The sequence below is a fragment of the Lipotes vexillifer genome, unplaced genomic scaffold, assembly GCF_000442215.2.
Source record: "Lipotes vexillifer unplaced genomic scaffold, Lipotes_vexillifer_v1.1 scaffold792, whole genome shotgun sequence".
Taxonomy (NCBI): Eukaryota; Metazoa; Chordata; class Mammalia; order Artiodactyla; family Lipotidae; genus Lipotes; species Lipotes vexillifer.
Window position 1 is genome coordinate 625,721 of NW_006795663.1, and position 25,158 is coordinate 650,878.

Below are 25,158 nucleotides of genomic sequence, written 5' to 3' on the forward strand. Positions count from 1 at the left end.
CCGGGGCCTGTGCTCCGCAAGGGGAGGGGCCACAACAGTGAGAGGCCCGCGTACCGCAAAAAAAAAAAAAAAAGAAAAAAGGAAGCAATGATGCCCTGCTTATGGCTTCCTGGCCCAAACGGCCAAGATCCCACAACTTTGAAAAATTAAAGCATATCAGCATAAATTTTCATATAAAATAAAATTCTTATTTAAAATAGCAGACCATAACAAACATTAAGAGGTGAACTAAATAGTTTGAAAGAACAAGCAATTACAGAAAATGAACGCCTAGTAAGAAGCTGGTAGCTTAATTTTTATTCCCTAGGGCTTACTAGCCACCATCTAGCACTATGCTCATAATTGACTATGAAACTTTTCTCAACTAAATTTTGGAATGAGGAATGAGTCCAACTTTGGTACCTGTTAATAGGCACAGTATGTGACTATTCATTGTCCTGATTACTGTTCATCTGTGTGCTGGTAGAATTTTCCTTTAACATGGTCAGCAGGTAAAGAGTAAGCCACTTTTCAGATGTACCAGGCATTACAGCCACCATGCTGTACATTACCTCCTCATGACTTATTTATTTGATAACTGGAAGTTTGTACTTTTTAAATAAGCAAGCTTGATAAAGAAAAAAGCCATAAAGCCACTCAAACTGTATCACAACTAAAAATAGACAATACATCAGAGGGCATTTAAATAATGAGTGAATTCTATATGTAATTCTATACTACAACATTCGAAGCTCTCCATGAAAAAGCTGTACGAAAAAATTACCAAATTGACTTAAGATGAACAAAAGAAACTCATGATAGACTAGTAACCGTAAACGAATGTTTAAGAGTTACCAAAAATAATTTCTTTTAGAAAGATTCCAGAGCCAGATGTTTTTTATTGGTGCGTTTCCATCAAAACCTAAAGGACTAGGTAATGTTATAAACCTTTCCAGAGAATATAAAATTTGGAAAGCTAACCTAACCTAAGCTTCAGAGAAGTGGCACAAAATGAAAGCAATAGGCCAGTCTCACTGATGAATTATAGATTTTAAAAGTCCTAAGTAAGGTACCAGCAAACTGAATTCAACAGAAGAGTAAAAGAATCCCTGAGCAAGATGAAGGTTGTATGCCAGGAATGCAAGAATGATTTAATATAGGAAATTTTTAGGAAAAAATAATTTAAATAGCTGCCAAAAATGACATCTAAAACTCATCCTGGTAAAAAAACATTTATAAAATCAGAAACAGACTTTCTCAACCTGATAATAAGCATGTAATCATACATTAATTTAAAATATTTATTGAGCATACATTTATCTTTCATGAGAGCGAAAATTAGAGGTATTCGCATGAAAGTCAGAGATAGGTGAGGGATGTCTGCAATCACTCACTAACAGTTGTTTTAGAAGTTTTGGTAAACTTTTGGTAATATATCATGAAAAAGAAATCGAGGTATGACTGTTGGAAAGAAGGCAACATGATCATTATTTCTATCTGATATGATTATATCATTAGAAAATCATGAGGACCAATGGAAAATACTCAGAATTAACAGAAGTTCACAAAAGTGGCCAGTAAATGTAAGAACTCCATAGCTTTCCTATATACTGATAGTAACAACTTGAAGATAAGATAGGAACAGATTTCATTCTCCATCATCGTCATCATCATCATCATCATACCACAGCAAAACACAGTTAAATACCTAAGACCAATCTTCACAAGAAATGCAGAGAATCTACATGAGAAATATCGAAATTTTACTGGCAGATGTAAACTATTTGAATAAATGGAAATAAATGCTACGTTCTTAGGCTGGATGTTTTAATTATGTCTATTACTCTCAAATTGATGTATAGATCTGGTACATTCTAGACAGGATGCAGGTTCCAATTCAAGTGTCAACTCCTTTGAGAGATCCTTTCTGACCACTGAACTCAGAGAGCACCCTGCTCCTCTAGCCAGCCACTCGTTCTCCACTTCCCCTGTTTTCTTTTTTTATAGCACATATCTCCATCTGAAATGATCTTTTTGCTTTTTTGTCTCCCATCTCCCCCACTAGAAAGTAACTGTCATCAGGGCAGGGGTGCGCCCTTCTTCTCTGCAGTATTCCCAGCGCCTAGAACAGAGCCTGGCACACAGTAAGTGCTCAATAGATGTTTATCAAGTGGATTTAACGCAATCACAAGAAAACACCGATAGCCTTTTTTTTTTGAATGTGACAAAATGGTTCCAAAATTCACCTGGAATACAAACACCCCAGATTATCTTAAATGGTGTTAAAAAAGAAGGAAAAGAGGGGAGACTTGCCATACTAAATATTAAAACACATTTTAAAGCTGCAACAGTCAAAATGTGGTATGGAGTTTATTTGACAGATAAATGGAAGAGAGCAAGCAGCCATGAAATAGACCTAGGATAAATATGAGGATGTAGCACATTCTAAACATTCCAATGTTAAATAAATAAATTATCCAAAATGTTGGGTTGGAAAATTGGCTGAATATTAGGGGAAAAATCTATAATCACATTTTATACTATTCTCCAAGTTAAGTGTAAAAATGTTTAGACCCCTATGCCCCCAAGCCAGACATAAAAGAGTGTATGCTGTATTATTCCATATTTATATGAGGCTTTAAAAAAAACAGACAAAACTAATCTATGGTGTTAACAGTAAAGGTAGTGGTTCCTTTGGAGGTGACTGGGGGCAGGGTACTCCTGGAACGCCAATAAAGTTCTATTTCTTGATCTGGGTACTAGTTACACGAGTGTGTGTTCACTTTGTGAAAATTCATCAAAGCTGTACAAATCTGAACTGAGGACTCTTCCTATATATTTACACTTAATACTTCAATAAGAAGCTGATTTAACAAAAGATAAGTACTAGGCCAGCTGATGGTTCTGGCCAGAGGTCAGGCTTTCCATCCTTAAACGTGCATTTCTTCTCCATTTGTGTTTTGAGAAGAGGGAATAAAGGTCTGTGGTGAAAAGCTAAACTTATTTCATTGTAATCACTTAAGCAGGTCCATAAGGACCTTGGGTTGAAACATGTCTGCATCCCTCCAAGAGGGATCTGTGTCACAGCGGCTCTGAGATTCCCCATGCTGACCAGCACTGAGGGTTTATGTTTCTATGAGAGTTCCCTATGCTCACAGCAGACATTTCACTGTTCTGTGGGTCTCTGAGACATGGCTGAACATTTTTAAAAACACATCACAAAATAGAAAGTCAGTATTCATACTAAAAGCAGAACATCTAAAAGCCCAATCCTTGGGACTTCCCTGCTGGCACAGTGGTTAAGAATTCGCCTGCCAACACAGGGGACACGGTTTGAGCCCTGGTCCGGGAACTAAGCCCGTGCGCCACAACTACTGAGCCCACGTGCCACAGCTACTGAAGGCCGTGCGCCTAGAGCCTGTGTTCCGCGTCAAGAGAAGCCACTGCAATGAGAAGCCCATGCGCCGCAAGGAAGAGCAGCCCCTGCTCGCCACAACTAGAGAAAGCCCGTGTGCAGCAACGAAGACCCAACGCAGCCAAAAATAAATAATAAAATAAATAAATAAATAAATTTAAAAGCCCAATCCTTGATCCCCACCCAGACCTTGGATATAAGTGTTGCTCAACTTCTGATTGCATCTATGAACATCTTAGTAACACCTCAAGCCAATGAGCTCCATAAGGGACATCACACGGGCTGGATACAATCCAAACAGCCCTTAAGATGTAGTTCACTGTCAATTATAAAAGCATGTGCCATAAAACTTTGATTTCACTCTTGGCTTGGTATGGTTAGAAAAAAAGTCTTTGCTTGTGGAAGGGTATTTCTTGTCCAGAAAAATCTCAAAGCGCAAATATATAACCATATAATTCTGGACTAGTTTGTATAATAGTAACAACAATAAACATAGCAATAATAACATCTGATACTTGTTGAATAAGTATGTTGTGCCAGTCCCTGGGATGAGTGGTTTACTGGTAGTATCTTATTTAATTTTCCCAAAAGTCCTAGGAGATAAACATTATTGTCCATTCATTTTACAGATAAAGAAAATGATATATGGAGAGGTCAAGTAACTGACTAAAGGCCACAGAGCCAGAAAGGTGCATTTCACAACCTGCACAATTCTGCTCGTATTGAAATGTTTGCGACTTTGTACTTTGGGTACTTTTGCCAGTGAAACCGGTAACTACGAATGTTTCTGAAAATTCCAAGTTAGTCTTAGCCATTCACATGTTTGTAAGTAAAGCAAAGGCTAACCATAATGTGGAGTATTCATTCAGAAGAAATCTTAAGTTAGTTGATTAGTTCCTTTTTCTTTATGAACGGATTTCCACCAAACTAACAAAATTTTATCTTAAGGGTTAATATTGGTCTTCTTGCAGCAATTTTGGGGATTTATGGAATATATGACTTGTGAGGGATCATTAAAAATAGAGGAATTCTGTTTAAGCAAAGCCTTAATGAAGGATGGGGACAGGATCTCTGCTGCCCGATGGGAACTTGCTGTGAGGATTAGGTCATTGCCATGGGTAAAGAGCATACCATTCGGCTTTGGTATCCCTAGAACTCACCAACAAGGAAGGAAAGACTGGGCTGTTTCAAGAGAGCTGCTTTAGAGACAAGAAAAGAGACTTAGCTCCTCTCAAGCGCAACTTATATTTCCCTTTGTATATTGGCCCCGCTCTCCTTTTTTTTCTTCTTTTTTTTTTTTGCGGTACGCGGGCCTCTCACTGTTGTGGCCTCTCCCGTTGCGGAGCACAGGCTCCGGACGCGCAGGCTCAGTGGCCATGGCTCACGGGCCCAGCCGCTCCGCGGCACATGGGATCTTCCCAGACCGGGGCACAAACCCGTGTCCCCTGCATCGGCAGGCGGACCCTCAACCACTGCGCCACCAGGGAAGCCCCCGCTCTCCTTTTTATAAGTAGGATCGATCACTTAAATTTCCAATTCCTGAAATTACTCATCAGTGCCTTCTACTCTCATTTGCTCCAGATCATCTCAAAATGCCAAATGCACTTTATCATTCCAGGATCTAGCAATGCTTTGGTGGATAGTATGTTTTTGTATAATGAGACACTTATAGTCATTGATTAAAGACACACATACATAAGCTCTGGTCTTCTAAGGTTCAGTTTATTGTTTGGAGTCATGGAGCCCACTGATATACACACCCATATCTTTGTTTACTAGTCAGTTCCTGTCCTATGGCTCTTGGTATAGACCTGGACTTTCTGAAATGCTTGCTATCCATTCCCTTCCTTTCCTCCTGCTGCCCCCCAAAATACCTTTAGAGCAGAGGTATGATCCTGTCACAACCCTCCTCTAGCCCCACATCTTCAGTGGCTGACCACTGCTCAAACATTAATCCAAAGGATGGAGTCTGGGATGAAAGGTCTTCCACGGTCTGGCCTTATCCTACAGTTGCAGCATCAAATTCAACGTCACCCTCACTTTCTTAGAAGACACTGTGTCCAGACATGTCTCACATTACCTCCTTCTCTGAACCTTAGCTCATGCTGCTCCTTTGGACTGAAATGTTCTGTTCCCTATTTCTTCTGATAAAGGCCTACCCATCCTCTAAAACAGGGGTTGGCAAACTACAGCATGGAGGCCTACACTGACAACTGCCTTTTTTGTAAATCAAGTTTTAATGGAACAGAGCCATGCCTACTCAAACACCTATTGTCTATGGTTGTTTTCTCGCTATTATGGCAGAGTAGTTGCACCTGAGACCAAATGTCTTGCAAAGCATAAAATATTTACTAAATGGCCCTTTCCCAAAACAGGTTGCCAACCCTTGTACTAAAAGCCCAGTTTAAACAGCATCTCTCCATGTTCCTCCTCGGATTATTCTGTTAGAAGTAATGTCTCCATCCTTTGCACTTCCGTAGTGCTGGGTCTCTTTTTTTATTTTATTTTATTTTATTTTTTTGCGGTACGCGGGCCTCTCACTGCTGTGGCCTCTCCCGTTGCGGAGCACAGGCTCCGGACGCACAGGCTCAGCGGCCACGGCTCACGGGCCTAGCCGCTCCGCGGCATGTGGGACCTTCCCAGACCGGGGCACGAACCCATGTCCCCTGCATCGGCAGGCGGACTCTCAACCACTGCGCCACCAGGGAAGCACGTGCCGGGTCTCTTTATCAAAGTCTTTAAAGGATTCTCAAACAGACTGTAAATGCCTCGGGGGCAGGGACCACAGCTTCACATCTCTGTATTGCATTGCACAGAGGGGGTGTGCTTTATAGATATTCATTAAAATGCTTAATTATTTTGCAGGAATATCAAGTCAGATGAAGAGCAATGTTTTACTTAATCAGATTATAGAACTACTAGATTAAGGAAGAAACAAATACTGATCAAGGAGACAAATTTTGCCTGTAAAGCAAAATAAATATTCGTGTGACTATCCTGCACAAAGGAAGCTGGAGGAGTAGGGCTATGTATATTTTCTAAGGACATGAATATCGACTCAATTCAGAGAGCAAAAGTAGACTTCTCCCACACTGACATGTATATGATTCTAATTCAAGGAATAGTGTCTGACTTGGGAAAAGGATAGAGTAGAATTAGGAGATGCCGAAAGTCCTTTCAAGAGCTGTTGAAGCTTGGCTAAAACGGTTGGATGGGAGCTAACAGAGGCAGCCCACAACTAGCAGCAGAAAAGAACTTTATCTTCAAAGCTCACCCCTTCAGGGATTTATTAGCAAGAATTAAATGTTGAAAGGAAGAGCAGAATCTGACTGGAGCTCTGCTTAATGCGAGAAGGGAAAAGCGTGCTCAGTTTCTCCTGCAGGGAAGAGGGGGACCACCCTAGAAGGCAGATTTCCCATTTCTGAAGCTTTAACTCTTGAGAGAAAGTAGGGGACCTTCCGAAGACAGCACTGACAATGGAGCAGCAAAGCATGGGCAGCCTCAGCTGCTGATTAAGAAAGTCTGGAAGTTATGGTTTTTCTCGGCTGTTGCTTCTTTCCTTTAGTCAACTATATTTACTAAATGTCGTTTAAACCTTAGAGATCTCTTCTTGAGGCTTAACTTGTATTAATTCCCTAATGTGGAAGCTCAGTGATCTAACACACTGCAAAAAGCCAAACTTTGCTTCAAAGAGGGAAGGCTTAGAGGCACTTCCAAGTGGGTTAGGAAGTGGATGGATTGAGGACAGCTTTATCGATGCTGGACGCACAGATAATGGGTTCTGAGCTATTACCCTAATCCAGGTAGGAGACCTGGGAGCGATTAGCAGCCCTGCTGAAGATGCTGTCTGCAGGTGCTGCTGGGAGATAATGTTATTCTCCCTGAAGGGACAGGGCTGTCAAACCACTTCCATAAAAATCTAAGACCCAGCCTGCTCGACAGCTGTTTCCTGAATTTGAGGAAAGCATCCCATTAGGTGCAGAAAAGCAGGTGTGGGTGCTTTGCGTATGTCTGAGACAGATGATATAATTAAAAACAAAGGCAAATCTCAGCTTAACTCCTCCCCACAAAACAAAAGGCAAATCCAAGTACAAAGAGGCAAACTCAGTCTTACATTTCCAGGCAACTAGGTGCTAACTAAAAAGCAGAAAATGTGAAAACACAAGGAGCATAAGCAGGTGGGGCAGAATTGGTTCCGGCGTCTCTAAAAGCTCTTCAAGGCAGAGCGACTGTAAAAGTAAAAAGAAAGCCCATGTAAACAGACCCAAGGACATCAGAGCTTTCCTAAATCAAAGGGAAGAGTGCTGTCAGACACCAGGTGGAAAGTATGTAATGCAAAATTAAGTCTAGGAGTGCTCAAACAAATAACAGCATCTTTCCACTGTCTCTCTGGCACGGGATCTTTGGCAAAGATTTGGTTTTAGACAGGAATCATAAAAGCCTGTTGCTGAAGAGAAGGCAAGAACTGAATCCAAGTAAAAAACCAAATGCTCAAGGATCACCCTCTCTCGTGTGCCAGCATTGATGAGGAACCTCCGGCCGCGAATCAGGATATCACTCTGCGATGTTTCCTGGGGCTGCCACTACCTGTAACAGGTAACTGAGAAGGGTCACGAAGCCCATCTCAGCAGCTTTTCCTGATGCTTGAAAGCAGGCCATGTCGTATCACCTGCTTAAATACCCTTTTAACAACACACTTGAAGTGTTGGTAAGGATGTGGAGAACCTGGAACCCTCATGCGTAGCTAGTGGGGATAGAAAATGGTGCAGCCACTGTGGAAAACAGTTGTGCAATTCCTCAGAAAGTTAAACACAGAATTATCACATGACCCAGCAATTCCACTCCTAGGTATATACACAAAAGAAATGAAAGCAGGGACTAAACAGATACCTATACAGCAGCATTATTCACTATAGACAAAAGGTGGAAACGACCCAAATGTCCATCAACAGATGAGTGGATACAAAAATGTGGTAGATACATAAAAAGGAATTAATTTCTGACACATGCTACAACATGGATGAACCTTGACAACATTATGCTAAGTGAAATAATCCAGACACAAAAGGACAAATACTGTATGATTCCACTTGTATGAGGTACCTAGAATGGGCAAACTCATGAGACATAAAGTAGAATAGAGGTTATTGGGGGGTTGAAATAGGGGAAAATGGAGAATTATTGTTTATTAGGTACAGTTTGGGGGATGATAAAAAAGTTCCGATAGTGGTGGTAGTTGGACAACATCATGAATGTACTTAATGCCACTGAAGAATACAGTTAAAACTGTTAAAACCATAAATTTTATGTTTATATATATTTTACCACAATTTTTTAAAAAGGAGAAAAAAAAACACATGGTGTTTCATTTCTCCAAAATGCTCCACACTTTTTAAGAGCTGAACGTTCTTTCAGACGCTAGCTTCAGAAGAACGCTGTTGAGGCAGATGGGGAAAGTCTAGTGACTAAGACATAACTCTGGCAAGCTAGCCCAAGGATTTCCAACATGAGGGCAGGCCAAATGATTGTCGGCAAGTTTAAAGTAATAGTGGGGGTAGGGATGGAACAGTGTGGAGGGGACAAAAGGCTGTGAGGAATTAGAACATATTTTTCTTCTCATGGTGATAGGGAGGGGGGCAGAGAAGGCACAGGTCCTCCTCCATGCCCCAGCTACATTTTTCCTGCCAATGGCCACGGGCATATATGTAGGTCATGAACAAGGACTGAGCCTGGATCTGAGACCTGACTCCACCACTCATGAACTGTTCCCCTCAGCAGGTCCCTCAACCAGGCTGAGCTCAGCAGCCTCAGCTCTAAATGCAGATGCTGATAGGACCCTACCAGCCCACCACCACTGTGAGAGTGCTGCATTACACGAAGCACGCAGACCCAGGATTCCTACAGTCTATGAGTAACACACGACCCCAATACCATAAGTGAGGTCTCGTGATCAAGGTGGGCTAAGGATGCCTGAGCATAGACCCCCAAAATGGCTTTAGGAGAGCCAAGGCCTGGCTTGATTTCTGTATCCCCACTACTCGTCCCAGTTGCTGGCACCTGGAGGGTACTCGAGGGAAGGAATGTCTAAGTCTGGACTGTTTGTCTTCAAGGGGTACACAGGGAGAACACAGACAAATTACAATAGATAAATTACAATAAAATAAAATATGGTGAGTGCTAAACTGGAGATATGATCAAAGTCCTATGGGAGTCCAAAGGAAAAATCTCTTTGCTTTTCCTTTTATCTATCTGTCTTTTATTCTTCTGCCATGTATTAAGAAAGCAAGCAAGGACTACAGATTCCAGAAAGGCAGGTGTTGTAGGGTGTAGGAAGGTGTTCTAAGCTGGAACTTTTGTTGACGGGGCTGTAACCCAGGGGCCCACAACCAATAGACCGAATGAAACATTGAAGGTAAAATGAAGGAGAGGGCTTGGATTTGGGAACTAAGAATTCAGAGTGAGCTGACAAATGCAAACTTAATGGTAGATAGAACAGTCATACCAACAGCACCTTAGACATTTATTATTATCATTAAGACACCACTCTGAAATAAGTGACCCATGAAACTTTAGCACCAAAAGAGATCTTAGTGATTGCATTGGCCAGGGTTTCTCATCTCAGCACTAATGACACTTGGGGCTGGATAATTCTTTGCTGCGGGGCTATCTTGTGCATTGTAGGATGCTTAGCACCAGCCCTGGCCTCTACTTAACAGATGTCAGAAGCAACCCCCAACCTTACCCAAGTTGTAACAATCAAAGATGTCTCCCGATATTGCCACATGTATGGGTATCAGGGTGGGGGGCAAAATAGTCCCCAGTTGAGACCCACTGTATAAGGAAATGGTCTTTTACCCTGAAAGGACACTGGAATCACCTAGGAGCTTAAAAAATCCTGATACCCAAACCATGCCCCAGATCTATTAAAACTGCAGGTGGGAGAAGGCATGGGCATATTTCAAATAGACCTCAAATATTATACCTCCTGTGATTCCACTGTGCAGCCAGGGTGAGAACCAGTAACCCAGGGAGATTAAGGAACTAACAGTTACTGAGTACCTCTAAGATGCTGGGTATTTTACATACATCTCATCTGAAGTCAAAGGCTCTATGAAATTAGAATTGTTTCTCTCTTTTACCTATGAGGAAACGGAATCTCAGAAACATTAACAAACTTGTTCAAAAGCATCCCAGTCAGAAATGGTAGCTTTGCAAAGGGCAATTTCAATGGGCAATGCTGGACTGAATGGAAGACAAATCAAGAAGTGGAGATGACATAGGAACAAGAGCAGAGAAATGTCACTCGAAGCACTGGATGCAGTCTGAGGTGGAGGTGGAAGGAGTAAATACGTGATTATAATTTACTCACGTAAATACGTGAGTATAATATAATATACGTGATGATTATACCACAAAGAAGCCATTTTCTTTTCTTTTTATTGGAGTATGGTTGATTTACAATGTCGTGTTAATTTCAGGTGTACGGCACAGTGATGCAGGTATATATCTATTCATTTGCAGATTCTTTTCCCTTATAGGTTATCACAGAATATTGAGTAGAGTTATCTGTGCTAAACAATAAGTCCTTGTTGTTTATCTAATTTAGATACAGTAGTGTGTATCTGTTAATCCCAAACTCCTACTTTATCCCTCCCCCCACCTTTCCCCTTTGGTAACCGCAAGTTTGTTTTCTATGTCTGTGGGTTTAAAAGAAACCATTTTCTGATTGGAATGAGGTCATCACAGGGGAGATGCTGAACACACAGGTTCACTTGTGTTTCTTTCTTTGTTCTGCTGGGAAGAAGGAATTACTCCTAGAGAGACAGTTGGTGGGTGGTGGGGCAGAAGGACACATAACTAGAGCAATTAAGTTAAATCAGGTAGGCTTTTGATGTCTAAGAAGAAAGGTACAAATTTTTATACTTGAGCCAGCATAATCCTAGAGGCTCCTGGCATGGGTGGAAGAGAAGGCTGTTTTCTATTTAGCCATTACAAGGAAAACTAGAGTTTTGTTAAGCAGCCATTGATAAATATTGGAACCTTGAGATAAGAAAGGGAAACTATGAATTAAGCCCTTGCCATGCTAGAAGCTTTATGTTTATTATCCTATTGAATCCTTGCATACCTCTAGGAGGTAGTGGTTTTGTATCTACTCCTTGTTGCCACTTGCCCATACACACTCAGAGGAAACCTCTCAGACAGCAGACTGACAGCATACTGAGGCTTGTTCCATTTTAAGGAAAGGTAAGTGTCTTAGTCTGTTTGGGTCACTAGAGCAATATATCACAGACTGGGTGGCTTGTAAACAATAGAAATTTATTTCTCACAGTTCTGGGGGCTGGGAAGTATAAGATAAAGGTGTTGGTAGGTTCAGTGACTGACGAGAGCCTACTTCCTAGATGACTCTTTTCCCTGTAAACTCACATGGCAGAAAGGGGTCAGGGATCTCTCTGGGGTCTCTTTTATAAGGGCACTAATCCCATTCATGAAGGTTCTGCCCTCATGACCTAATCATCTCCCAAAGGCCTCACCTCCCAATACCACCACCACCTTGGAGGTTTCAACAAATGAATCTGGGAAGGATGTGAGCATTCAGGCTACTGCAGTAACTGAAGGAAACCACTTAATATACCTATAATAAACAAATATTCATTAACTTTATAAATGTAAATTGACAGCTAAGGATAATCAGTCACTGGAGCAAAAACAAAAACAAGGGCAAATTACAATAAAAATTCTTAAAAGTTAGTTATGTAAAGAAAATTCCTTACTTTGATAAGAGGTATCTATCAGAATCTTCAGCAAACATCTATTAGAAGCATTGCAACTGTCAGAAACATGATAAGGAAGCCCACTATCAGTATGATTATTCCAAAAATTTTTAGAGGTCTGAGTCTCTAAGTGCAACAACATATGAAAGAAATAGGAGGTAGAATACTTCAAGGGAAGATAACATTAATATTATCTACAGATATCACACGATTTTCCACCTAGAAAATCCATGTTAAATAACTGAAAAACAATTCTATTAGGATTGTTAAAAAGAGTCTAGCAAGGTGTACAGGTACAAAATAAATAAATAAACTGATTTAATATGCATTAGCACAAGTAATTGGAAATATAATGGAATAAAAATCTTATCCCATGTTAGGAGAAACTATAGCACAAACCTAATAAAACATAAGCAAAGTCTAGGTAAAGACATTTTATTAAAGAACATAAAACAAGGAGATACACTATATGCTCTGGAATCAAAAAAGTCAATATTGTGAAGACAAATTTTTCTTCTTCAAGTTGGTCTGTAAGTTTATTGCACTTGCAATTAAAATCTCAACAGAAGTCTTATAGATTTTGACAAACTGATTTGTAAAGTGTATGTAGAACAAATGTACAAGAAGACCTAAGAAAATTTAGGAGAAAACAAAGCGTTTGGGAAGAGTCAGAGAGTTGACCTACAAAAATGTAAAACATATGAAATTACAGTAATGAAAAAAAATGGTACTGAAGGAGGAAGAGACAGATAGATCAATAGACCTGAACTGAGAATTCACAGGTATATCTACAGATATTTACATTTAATATATGATAGAGGAGTCATTTCAAATTAGTGAGGGAAATTTAATAAGCATTATTGGGACAATACTGTCTTATCTATACGAAAAAGACAGATTCCTACCTCACACTGCACACAAAAATTAATTCCAGATGGATTAAACATTTAAACATAAAAAGAGATTATAAAAGTAATAGGAGAAAATATTAGAGAATAATTTTATAATGTTGGAGGTGGGCAGGTCTTCCTATGTAAGACAAAATCCACTAGCCATAAAAAGATGATTGATAGATTTGACTAAAAAAAGACTAAAATTTTCTCCACAGAGCAATAGATAGCATAAGCAGAGTTGAAACACAAGATAAAGATGAATAAACATACATGAAGAGAACGGTTATTATTCATAACATATATGAGTTCTTAAAATCAGCAAGAAAATTACAAACACAATTCATAGCAAATTCATAGAAGGAGTACAAATAACAAAAATGAGTGGTCAGGAAAATGTAAATTAAAAAGATATACTAAGGGGCTTCCCTGGTGGCGCAGTGGTTGAGAGTCCGCCTGCCGATGCAGGGGACACGGGTTCGTGCCCTGGTCCGGGAAGATCCCACATGCCGCGGAGCGGCTGGGCCCGTGAGCCATGGCCGCTGAGCCTGCGCGTCCGGACCTGTGCTCCACAACAGGAGAGGCCACAGCTGTGAGAGGCCCGTGTAACGCAAATAAATAAATAAATAAATAAATAAAAATAAAAAGGTATACTAAAAATTAAGTACATTCATAATATTTAATGTTGGTAAAGGTCTGGAGAAATGGTTCTTTCATGAACTTTTGGTGGGGGTATAAATGGGTACAACTAAATGTGGAGAGGAATTTTGCTTTAGCTTTCAGAATTTTAAGTGTTCATTCCATTTGACCTATAAATTCTATTTCTAGGAGTCTATCCTATAGAAATATTTATGTAAGTATGAAAGGATACATGTATTAGGATATTCATGGAAGCACTACTTGTTAAAGAACTATTCTTCAAGTTTTCTTCTCCAAGAATTTGCTCTGTTTCTTCTAGAAACATCTTTTTCAGTTATTTATCTTGGGTTTTCTCTTTCAGGCTTTTAAAAAATGTCTAGTGATCCTTGGTTGTCCATTCATATTATTTTCAATCATCCATTGATACTTAAGACAAAAGTGGTGGGAAGGCTGCCTGAGAACTCTGTACACATTGGCTGAGCTTATTAACAGGCCAAGTTCTAGGAGATGGGGTACCAGTCATTCAGCAGCTCCTTCCTCCAATTCCAGAATGAATACTGAGGTCTTGGAGCACCAATCCTCTCACCCACGCCCTTTTGAATGAGCAAGTCAGTGCCAGCATTCTGAACGTGTGTGTGTGGCCTGCCTGCTCACATACAAGTTTTTTCACTGTTTCCCTGTTTTTCAGCTCCATTCTCCCCTCCCACCTTCCATTTTACCTGCTGTCCCCCAGACTCACAGGCTCATGGGGCTCTGCATGCAGGTCAACCCCCCTTTATCACAGTCCCCTCTGCTACCTAGGCTGTGATTTCCTTTGCTCTATTAGTGAAATTTCTTCCACCTACTCTTGAGAATTTGTTCCAGAAATTTGTTAAAATCATGTAATAGATGCCCTCCCACCATTTTATTGGTGGTTGTAGGTTATACCTTCTCTTATTCCTTTAGTGTCATTTTGATGAACCTTGGGAGGAAGGGAAGAAAAACTCATGTATGCAGTCTGCCATCTTGAACCACAAATCGAAAGTATTATTTGCAATATTAGAAAAGTGGAGCCAGTCTCAACATTCCTCAGTAGGAAAATGCTTAAATAAATTAGGTTACATCTGTTGTATGGAATATTCTTTACTCAAAAATAATGAATTAGCTTATTATAGGCATTGTTATGAAAAGTCATCATGATATAACATTAAAATAAAGGAGCACACTTCAGAAAGTGTATATAGTAACATGAATTTTAGAAAATATATATTTATTTGTATTTCCACAAAGGACTGGAGGGTTAAGAGTGGTCCTTTATCTCCATCTTTACACTTGAAACCGGTGGATCAAGTGTGAGGTTGGCATGGAAAAAGAATTTCATCTTTTTGCTCTATATCATCTGTATTGTTCAAATTTTTTACAATGCATGTGATTAAATCTTTGGAATTAATCATCATACAAATGTGAGGCATCATATTATTTAAATACTCTAGTCTTTCCCACATAGAAAGCTGCTCAACTAACAAATTAAAGGCTTGCAAATTACAGATGATCCAAGATACTTGATTTTTAAAATGCTGACCACTATTTTCATTGTTTAAAACTTTTAAGAAAATGTGCTTCAAAGTAAAGGTATTGCCAGTTTATTTTATTTTATTTTTTTAAAATTATTTATTTATTTATTTTTGGCCGTGTTGCATCTTTGTTGCTGTGCGTGGGCTTTCTCTAGTTGTGGCGAGCGGGGGCTACTCTTCATTGCAGTGTGCGGGCTTCTCATTGTGGTGGCTTCTCCTGTTGTGGAGCACGGGCTCTAAGCACGTGGGCTTCAGTAGTTGTGGCATGCGGGGTCAGTAGTTGTGGCTCTCGGGCTCTAGAGCGCAGGCTCAGTAATTGCGGTGCACGGGCTCAGCTGCTCCGTGGCACGTGAGATCTTCCTGGACCAGGGCTTGAACCCATGTCCCCTGAATTGGCAGGCGGATTCTTAACCATTGCGCCACTAGGGAAGTCAGTTTAGTTTTAAAAGTTTATAAATCTTCAAAAACAAAAAAAAATCCCTTCTAAGTCTAAAGCTCTATGACAGTGTAAACATGTTGGCAGGTAGAACATGTCCTGTAAAATCAATTTTTGCTTGGTATGCTTTTATGTCTGATTTCTTAACTGTTACATAATGACATTAGTAAACTGAGCTGGCTGAACTATGCCAAACTTTGATATTTCAGCTAAAATAATTTCACAACATCTTATTAAGGAAGAGGCAAGTAATATAAAATGTCAATCAGTTTAATAAAATTAGATTTAACTTTTTATTTCCAAAGAGCAGGGTTCAGAATAATTCAAGTGGAAAAGGAGACTACATAGTTTACAATAGATACACTGGTTCTAAAGTATTTTCCATGAAAAAAAAAAAAAAGATCTAGGAATCTATAATCTACCAGCTAGTCTATATTTTGGAGCAAGTGAAAAATTCAAATAAACACTGAAAAGTGGAGCTCATTTCTGCAGAACTTCATTGGTTTCCAACCTAAAATGAGACAGATAAACATCCTATCTCCTGAAATCTGTGTATCATTAAACGTCGTGATTTCTTCAGCTTTGCTCAGAGAAATAGTAAGCATCACGAGGTGCTGAGCTGGCCTGTCGTCCCAGCTACACATGGGACAGAACCCCTTGTGAGTTATGGCAGGGCCAGGGCCAGAACTCAGGCTTTCAGAATCTGAGTCCAGCAGGTCCAGTTCTTGATGGCCAAACCAAAGAAAGCCATAAACTCAAGAGTCAGGTTGAATGCTCCATCGCTATTTACATATTAGCCAAGGCTTTTGGTATATATGCCTCTTTCTTCTGTGAAGTTTTTGATTTTTTAAAATTGAAATATAGTTGATTTATAATATTATATGTTTCACATGTTCAACATACTGATTCAATATTTTTATAGATTATACTCCATTTAAAGTTGTTATAAAATATTGGCTATATTCCCTGTGCTGTACAATATATCCTTGTTGCTTTTTTATTTTATACATAGTAGTTTGTATCTCTTGATCCCATACCCCTATCTTGCCCCTCCCCCTTCCCTCTCCCCATTGGTAACCACTAGTTTGTTCTCTATATCTGTAAGTCTTTCTGTTTTGTTACATTCATTCATTTTTTTAATTGGCGTATAATTGCTTCACAATGTTGTGTTAGTTTCTGCTGTACAATAAAGTGAATCAGCTATATGTATACATATATCCCCTGCCTCTTGGACCTCCCTCCCCCACCATCCCACCCATCTAGGTCATCACAGAGCACTGAGCTAACTCCCTGTGCTATACAGCAGATTCCCACTAGCTATCTATTTTACACATGGTAGTGTATTTATGTCAAACCTAATCTTCCATTTCATCCCACCCTCCCCATCAGCCCCGTGCCCACACATCCATTCCCTATGTCTGCGTTTCTATTCCTGCCCTGAAAATAGGTTCATCTGAACCATTTTTCTAGATTCCACATATATTTGTTTCATTTTTTAGGTTCCACATATAAGTGATAACATACAGTCTTTGTCTTTCTCTGTCTGACTTATTTCACTAAGCATAATACCCTCCTGTTCCATGTTGTTGCAAATTGCAAGATTTTATTCTTTGTTTTATGGCTGAGTAATATCCCATTTTTTGTACCACATGTTCTTTATCCATTCAGCTGTTGATGGACATTTAGGTTGCTTCCATATCTTGGCTACTATAAGTAATGCTGTTGTGAACATTAGGGTGCATATAACTTTTAGTATTAGTGTTTTCCTCTTCTTCCGATATATACCCAGGAGTGGGATTGCTGGATCATATGGTAGCTCTACTTTTAGTTTTTTGAGGACCCTCCATACTGTTTTCCACAGTGGCTGCATCAATTTACATTCCCACCAACAGTGTAGGAGGGTTCCCTTTTCTTCATATCCTTGCAAAAATTTGTTGTTTGTGGTCTTTTTGATGATAATCATTTTGACAGGTGTGAGGTGATAACTCACTGTGGTTTTGATTTGCATTTCTCTGATGATTAGTAATGCTGAGTATCTTTTCATGTGCCTTTTGGCCATCTCTATGTCTTCTCCATGACATTTTTCACAGAACTAGAACAAATACTCCTAAAATTTATGTAGAACCACAAAATACCAAGAATAGCCAAACCAGTCTTGAGAAAAAAAAAAAAAAGCTGGAGGCATCACACTCTTTGACTTCAGATTATACTATAAAACTACAGTCATCAAAACAGTATGGTACTGGCACAAGAACAGACACAAAGATCTATGGAACAGAAAAGAGAGCAGAGAAATAAACCCATACACTTATGGTCAATTAATCTATGACAAAGGAGACAAGAATATACAATGGGAAAAAGATAGTCGCTTCAATAAATGGTGATGGAAAAACTGGACAGCTATGTAAAAGAATGAAACTAGAACATTTTCTCACCATATACAAAAGTAAAGTCAAAATGGATTAAAGACCTAAATGTAGGACTGGAAACCATAAAACTCCTAGAAGAAAACATAGGCAGAACACTCTTTGACACAAATTGTAGCAATATTTTTTTGAATCTGTCTCCTAAGGCAAAGGAAACAAAAGCAAAAATAAACAAATGGGACCTAATTAAACTTAAAAGCTTTTGCACAGCAAAGGAAACCATCAACAAAACAAAACGACAACCTATTGAATGGGAGAAAATATTTGCAAATGATATGACCAATAAGGGGTTAATATCCAAAATATATAAATAGTTCATACAACTCAATATCAGAAAAACCAAACAACCCAATTAAAAATGGGCAAAAGGCCTGAACAGATATTTTTCCAAAGTTTTTGATTTTTAAATTTCAATTTTCACATACTAACTCAATAATTGCATCTTTAGTAAATAACTCCAGATCTTTTTTGAAGCAAGCAAAGTAAAGAATGTCCATTTTTAAAAGTCAGAAGACCATGCATGTAAAAACACTTGGAGACTAAAGTACTACACATGCAGCATGACTATTATTATTAACTAAGCGAATAGCCTAGAATAAGTCATTTAAATATTGTGGGTTTTAAAAAAACCTTTAAAAATGAGGCGATTAAACCATCTTCTCCAGCACTAATAATACAAGTCCTTCTGTTTTCATAGAAATCTACTTTCTATCTCTATCAAGTTTGGAGAGTCAGTCATTTTAACAATTCCAAGTATTTCAAAAGGCAAATTTGATTTTTATTACTAATAACCCACAGGCCATTCAGGAAAACAACAGGGCAACTGAAAAAACTTGTTAAAGGTGTGCATTTTTTAAAAGCAATGATACACATTTGAACTATTCATTTCCTCTACATTGTGTATCCTGCAGAACAAATGTATGCAGACAGCCAAATCAGTTTTGTGCATCAAGTCAAATTTTTGTACAAAATACAGTTTACATAGCCAGAAATCACAAGGTAAGAAAACCGAAACTTTTATCATGACCTGGAAGATTGTGGAGAACCCTACTACATACCACTTTGAAAAATGTTTCAAGAAAAGAAAAAAAAGAAAGAAAAATGTTTCAATGTTTGAAAATGTATAATGTGAAATACAGTCATTGGAAAGTTCAAAAATAGCTTGATAGACCTGTGCTCTAATAGCTTACACATAACCTCAAACAATTGCATGCAGTTTAACTTTGAACATATATAGACTTCCCAGAACAGGAAATTTCATAGGATTAAGTGGAATAGGGGAAGAGAACACCTGTGATGAGAAAAAGACCATCCCATCCACTGTGCGCTTTAAAAGAATGAATTTTATGGTAGGCGAATTAAATCTCAATAATAGAAGGAAAGAAGAAAAAAAAAAAAAAGAGGCTTCTGGGTGATGCTACATCCCAAGTGATGCTTAAGTGCCCTAAACAGGAGGCCCTGTTCATCACTTCTGGAAACTCCTTTCACTCTCGCCTGTTCTTTATCTCTACTCTCCCCACTCTGGCCACATGGCATCACGTCATACTGCCATGGACTCTGGACTTCTCATGCACCCCACTGGTCACTGGGCATAAGAAGTTGAACATGATTTTCTGAATCACCCTTCCATTGATTCTGGGTACTTCCATCCTCCTCTGCCTCCTCTTCATCTTTTTTAGGGAATTTCAGGGAATTAGGGAATTTGTATTCCATGAAGCTTTGACATACTGACAAGCTCTCTGAGACAAAAGAAAGAGATTGAACATTTGTCAACTGCTAATAAGTACCAGGGGCTCGGTGGGGTCCTGAATATCTGTTATTCTATGGATTCTCATGAATACTTATAAGGTCCAGATTCTTATTCCCATATTCTAGATGAAAACACTGAGGCTCTGAGAGCAGTTTCCACTCAGACATCTGGTGGGTAATCACCCAGATTATCTATTTTACCTTCGGAAGGCACAGCTTAAAAGCCACTTACTGAATAGAACTAATTCGAGCCAGGGAAATTACTACGCAAACTCACAAAAAATGGCATTATTTGCTGGTGCATTTGAACACAATCACACTTAAAGCAATCCCTCAAAGAACATTTTCCATTCTAGGAACAGGATGTTTATGAAGATTTGCTCTTTTAATAGTACAAAAGAAAGGAAGCAAAAAGACCATTTTTTTTCTGCAAATAAAAATAACACACAAACAACTCAGGGGGAAACTAGCCTTATTGCCACTTTGGTGGCTCCTGGGTTTGCCAGAGCAAATGTAATAGCTTTCCACTATTAATTGGGTTTGTTTCAGAGTCCCATCTGCCATCCCTTCCTCCTCCCACCAATAAAACCAAGTGAAGCTAATTTTGGATGCATTTGCCCAGACAAAGATGGAAGAGCTTCAGAATCTAGAGTTCTTGAGTTATCTTCTGGGGTGGTCCTGGTACTCGAATTTACAAAATTAATGATCTCTCAGTTGCTGCAGCCATTGACTGCTGCATGGCCAATGGTGTACCAGAACTGCTCATGGGTGTTACCTCTTGGTAGACTACCACGCTTGGAGATAGACTGCCTGGCTTTGAATCCCAGCTCCACCTCTTCCTTGCTGTGTGACCTTGTCAAGTTACATAATCGCCCTGTGCCTGTCTCCTTATGTATGAAATGGGGAGGGGAATAGCTCCCATCTCCTAGGGTTGTTGAGAGGGTTCAATGATTTAATACCTGTAAAGCACCAAGAATAGTGCCTAGCATATAGTCTGTGCTATTTAAATTTCTGTTAAATAAATAATCAAAAAAATAAAAATGTATATTGCTGTTCATTAAATGTTTTTAAGAAATTGCTTTCCTTATACCATTTGTTAACTGATTTGTCCATGTTTACATGAATTAGAATTGCTAAAAATTAACTTGCAGGACCTGATTTTCTTTGCATAAAATCAGCCAGAAACAGAGAAGGAAAAATCAACAAAGATCTCCTTTTGTGGGAAAATGGGTTAAAAATGGTCTCCCAATATTGATGATATTGCCCAAAATGATGGCTGACGGGTTCTGCAGCTGTTCCAAAGACACACACATACTGTTGCTCCAGGCTGATGAAGCAGAAAGAAGAGAAAAATGGCTTTTGCTTTAGACCCCCGCAGAGTGACAGTCCGGACAGGATCATCAACTGCCCCTGTCCCCCTGAGATTCCAACAGAAAAAGACTGGCAGATCTCTTGGCATTTCAAAGAGCCTCCCCTATTTCAGAGAAACAATTTAGGCCATTCCTGATTTCATAGCCTTGTTTCTCTTGGAAGGAAGAAAGACTGGTTTAAATATGTAGATATTAAACATTTCCTCGCAAGAAGGACTTTCTTACTTTCTCCATATCATTTCAAGGGGAGGCCAGGTAGTGCCTTGGCATTCCCCAGTGGCACCTTCTACAGGTCCAAGGACCTCTGGACACTGCTGTGTCACAGTCCTGGAAGGAATAAATCATCTTGTAGGGACAGGTGGTTTCCTCTGGAAAAAGATCAAGCTTACCCAAATAGTTGTTGCTCTTGTACATCTCGGTGATGTTGATTTTTGTGGCTCCTTGAGGAATCTCAACAACTCGGTGGTAGCCCAGGCTGGTGAGGGCATGCTTAAACACACCCGACACAACCTGACAGCCCGTGTTATCGCCTCCGCACACCCCGCATTTGTCCACGACTTTGTCGGAGCCTAGGTAGTCATCACAGCCAATGCTCTGCAAAGAGGTGGAAAACAAGAGACTCTTGTAGCGTATGTCAGGAGCATCCCAGGGAGGAAGGGGAGAGGGGATGACTGAAGATCCGTTGGTGGGTCTCGACCTGAACTTCCTTCTGCCCCCATCCAGATCCTATAGATAAGCAAGTTCATTCTTCCCTTCACTCAACAGATTTCCACTGAGCACCTACTCTGGGCAAGGAACTTCTTTCCTAGGTTATGTGTGAAATGTGCGTTCTAGGGGCGAGGTGGAAGCCACATCAGTAAACAAGTAAGTAAAACAAGCACACTTGTTAATCAGGAGAAAAATAACACAGAGAAAATACATAAGGAGGGTGTGGGGACTGGACATTTATTAAACAGGTTGGACAGTAAAGTTGTCCTGAAAATCCATCCCACTGTTGGAAGCTTTTTGGGACTTAAAACTGGGGTTTGTCCTCAAGTCTTCTGTCATAAATGACAGACGATACAAACACTTAGCCAAGTACCCCCAGCAGTAGTGTTCTCAGGCCCTGTTTCTTAGGAAATTAAATCAAATTGGTTGAGATCTGGGTCCCCACTGGTCACTGTGACTCTGAAAAGCTGAGCAGTTGGGACTTTAGCTTGGCTCGTCTAAAGCATTTTTCCCAGGGCAGAAAGGTACAGGGAAGCAAGGACCAGAAACATCGGCAAACTGGATGATATGCATGCATCTAAATAACGGGATACATCAGAGTTTAAAGGAACTCTGACCTTCCTGCGTTTCCTCCCCAATGAATCTTCTCATTATTCATGCCAAGATCTTTTTGCTTTATCTTCCCCCTCCCTATTCATGTGTTTCTTAGGCAATTTAACCTTAGGACCGAATGGAATGGTCTTCACAGAATCCTTTTCCACATCTGCAGCTGAGTCCATAGGACTCACATTCGTGTATCCTGAATTTAAAGTTGGGACATGTGGTCTGAACAGAGAAGATTCTGTCACACTTCTGTTGGCAGATAGAAGTGAGCTGATTATAGTTTGGACAATGGAATATCGGGATGACAGGATTATTTCACTGGGTTACGGGGATAGGAAATGATACTTGAAATCAGAATGGTATTTTACAACCTGAGACACATGTCTGCTGAATCAGAGGTTTGTGTTGGTTCTGGAATTCTAAGAGCAATCGTCAGACCCCACCTCAGGGGCAAAGTGCTCAGCAAACCGTTCGAAGTCCACTTTTGATTTTGTTAAACACCCCTGGCCCTGTTCATGTGGGTCCTACAGGCCAAATCCTACGGGCAGAGTCAGATCAAAACGTGTTCATTCTTTCCCCTTCGACTTCACGTTTGACTGACATCTTTCTGCAGGCACTGTACATCTGCATTATTATTTCCACATTCCTGAGTGCACATTAGTCCGTCAACAATAACTGGTCTCTCTTCACAAACAGCTTCTCTGTAAAACATTATTTCTGACAATAACAGAACATCATCTCAACATGTTCCTCCACATCCAATTAGCCCTTCAAAGTGCCATGTTTGCTATGAATTTCTCCTCCCTCAAATATTTCTTGCCCTTGCCCTGTGCACGTTTTTAGCAGAAAAATAAGGAAAACGCCTTCTGTGCATGGTTTCTAGCCCACACCCCTGCTCCGGGTTCTCCTTTGCCTTGAAACAAACAAAAAGGCCACCATCAGCAGAAGTCTGGGAGAGTAGATCCCACGTCGCTAGCTAAAGAAAGATTCTAACTGAATGGAGATGCCTCTGATTCTCACTGAAGGCGAAGACGAACAGAAAAGCTGGCAGCACTCACATCCTGCCCTGTCTAGCAGAATCTTAACTTCTTTCCTTCCCCGCTGCGCGATCCATTCTTGCTACCCCGGCCTCAACTCAACCCAGGTGGAGCTCATTCCCTTGGGGCACTCCATGTAAAAGCAGCAATGTGTTCCAAGGCACAGAAGTAGGAAAGAACCCTGAGGAAGCAGGAAATCATGCTCATAGACAGACATGGTTGAAGTGTAGGTTTGCTGCTAAGGATGAAAGGAGGCTGGAGAGTTTAGCTGAATCTGTTAAGGATCTTGTTTGCCAGGGTGAAGAATGGGAATTTTATTCTATCATATCAACAACCACGGAAGAAGGTGGGGGCCGTTCTCAGATTTGTTTTTCAGGTGAACTTCAGCTGTAGTGAGGAGTGGGTCTTAAGAGAGGGGACAGCAGGCAGTCCAGTGAGTTTTTCTCTCGTCAGTGGGGTGTATGGGATATTTCAGGAATGAACAAGAACCTCCGAAGACAGGGACTGACCCTGCATGAATCCTCAGCCTGCAGCCCACTTAGAATGGTATGAGATCACAGGGAAATTACACAGACGTGGATTGCTGCAGACAACCACACACACAGACAAAACACCATTTTATCTTGGAAACAGACACTATATTAAAATGCTCTGCACATTCCAATGGATCCCACAGCAGATTTCCTGCACCACACTGCCACTCAGGATGAATCTAGACAATGGGGAGGGAGGGCTGCAGCAGTTTTTCCTGGTAGATGTCTAAGAGCCTGGAGGTTGGCTTCAAGGATGCATGTGGCTGCACAAGTGATGCCAAGAACTGAAGGTAACATCCTGCCTCCTCAAAGCCCATCTCTGGACTCTGAGCATCCAGGGTTCACTCCTTAAGAGAGAAGTCAGAACAAGGAGTGTGTGAACCTTCCTTGAGGGGTGACAAAAGGCTAACAGAACACCCTTCTAGTGTTCTAGTGCCTAGCCAGGGTCTTCGAGAGGCTCAGTTGCTATGGAGTTGCTAAATGTCCCATATGCAGTTCGCAAAGCAGGAGGGACAACCCCATAACGCGAACTGGGCAGCTGACGTGCTTTCAAGACCTTTACTTTTAGCGCTGAGGGCACAGGTAAATTACATATCTGACAACTGTCCCTTCTCTTGTATGGGGCTATTATGAAGATCAGATGATACAATGAGGGAAAATTTGGACTTGGAGTCCAGGCAGGGCATGGCTAAGGAAGTGACCTTTGGGCTAGAATCTGAAGCACAAGAAGGATCAATCATGGCAAGATCTAAACACGTAAACACACATTCTATCACTAATGTTGTCGAGTGACTGCACTGGGCGAAATCTGGGAAATCCCAGGCTGACTCTGACATGGGTCCTGAATATGGGAATTTGAATCTAAGTGGGGCGATTAGACACACATGCAGAAAATCACATGCTATTGGGCAACGAGGAGTCCCTGCATTCTCTATGTCATGCTGGGCCAGATCAATTCTCTTTTAGAAAGCTGATCATTAACAACGGGGTGCATCAGTCTGGAGAATGTGGCAAGATCCCAGTCTGAACTAGGGGAATGATGATGGCAT

General features: G+C 40.3%; 1 protein-coding gene across 1 annotated transcript in view; it reads right to left on the minus strand.

Moving 5' to 3' along the window:
- THSD4 (thrombospondin type 1 domain containing 4) overlaps positions 1–25,158 on the minus strand; it is a 566,919-nt gene that overhangs the window by 73,243 nt on the left and 468,518 nt on the right. Inside the window, 1 exon segment of the mRNA XM_007467843.1 lies at positions 21,618–21,822. Within this exon segment, the coding sequence (XP_007467905.1) occupies positions 21,618–21,822 (205 nt within the window).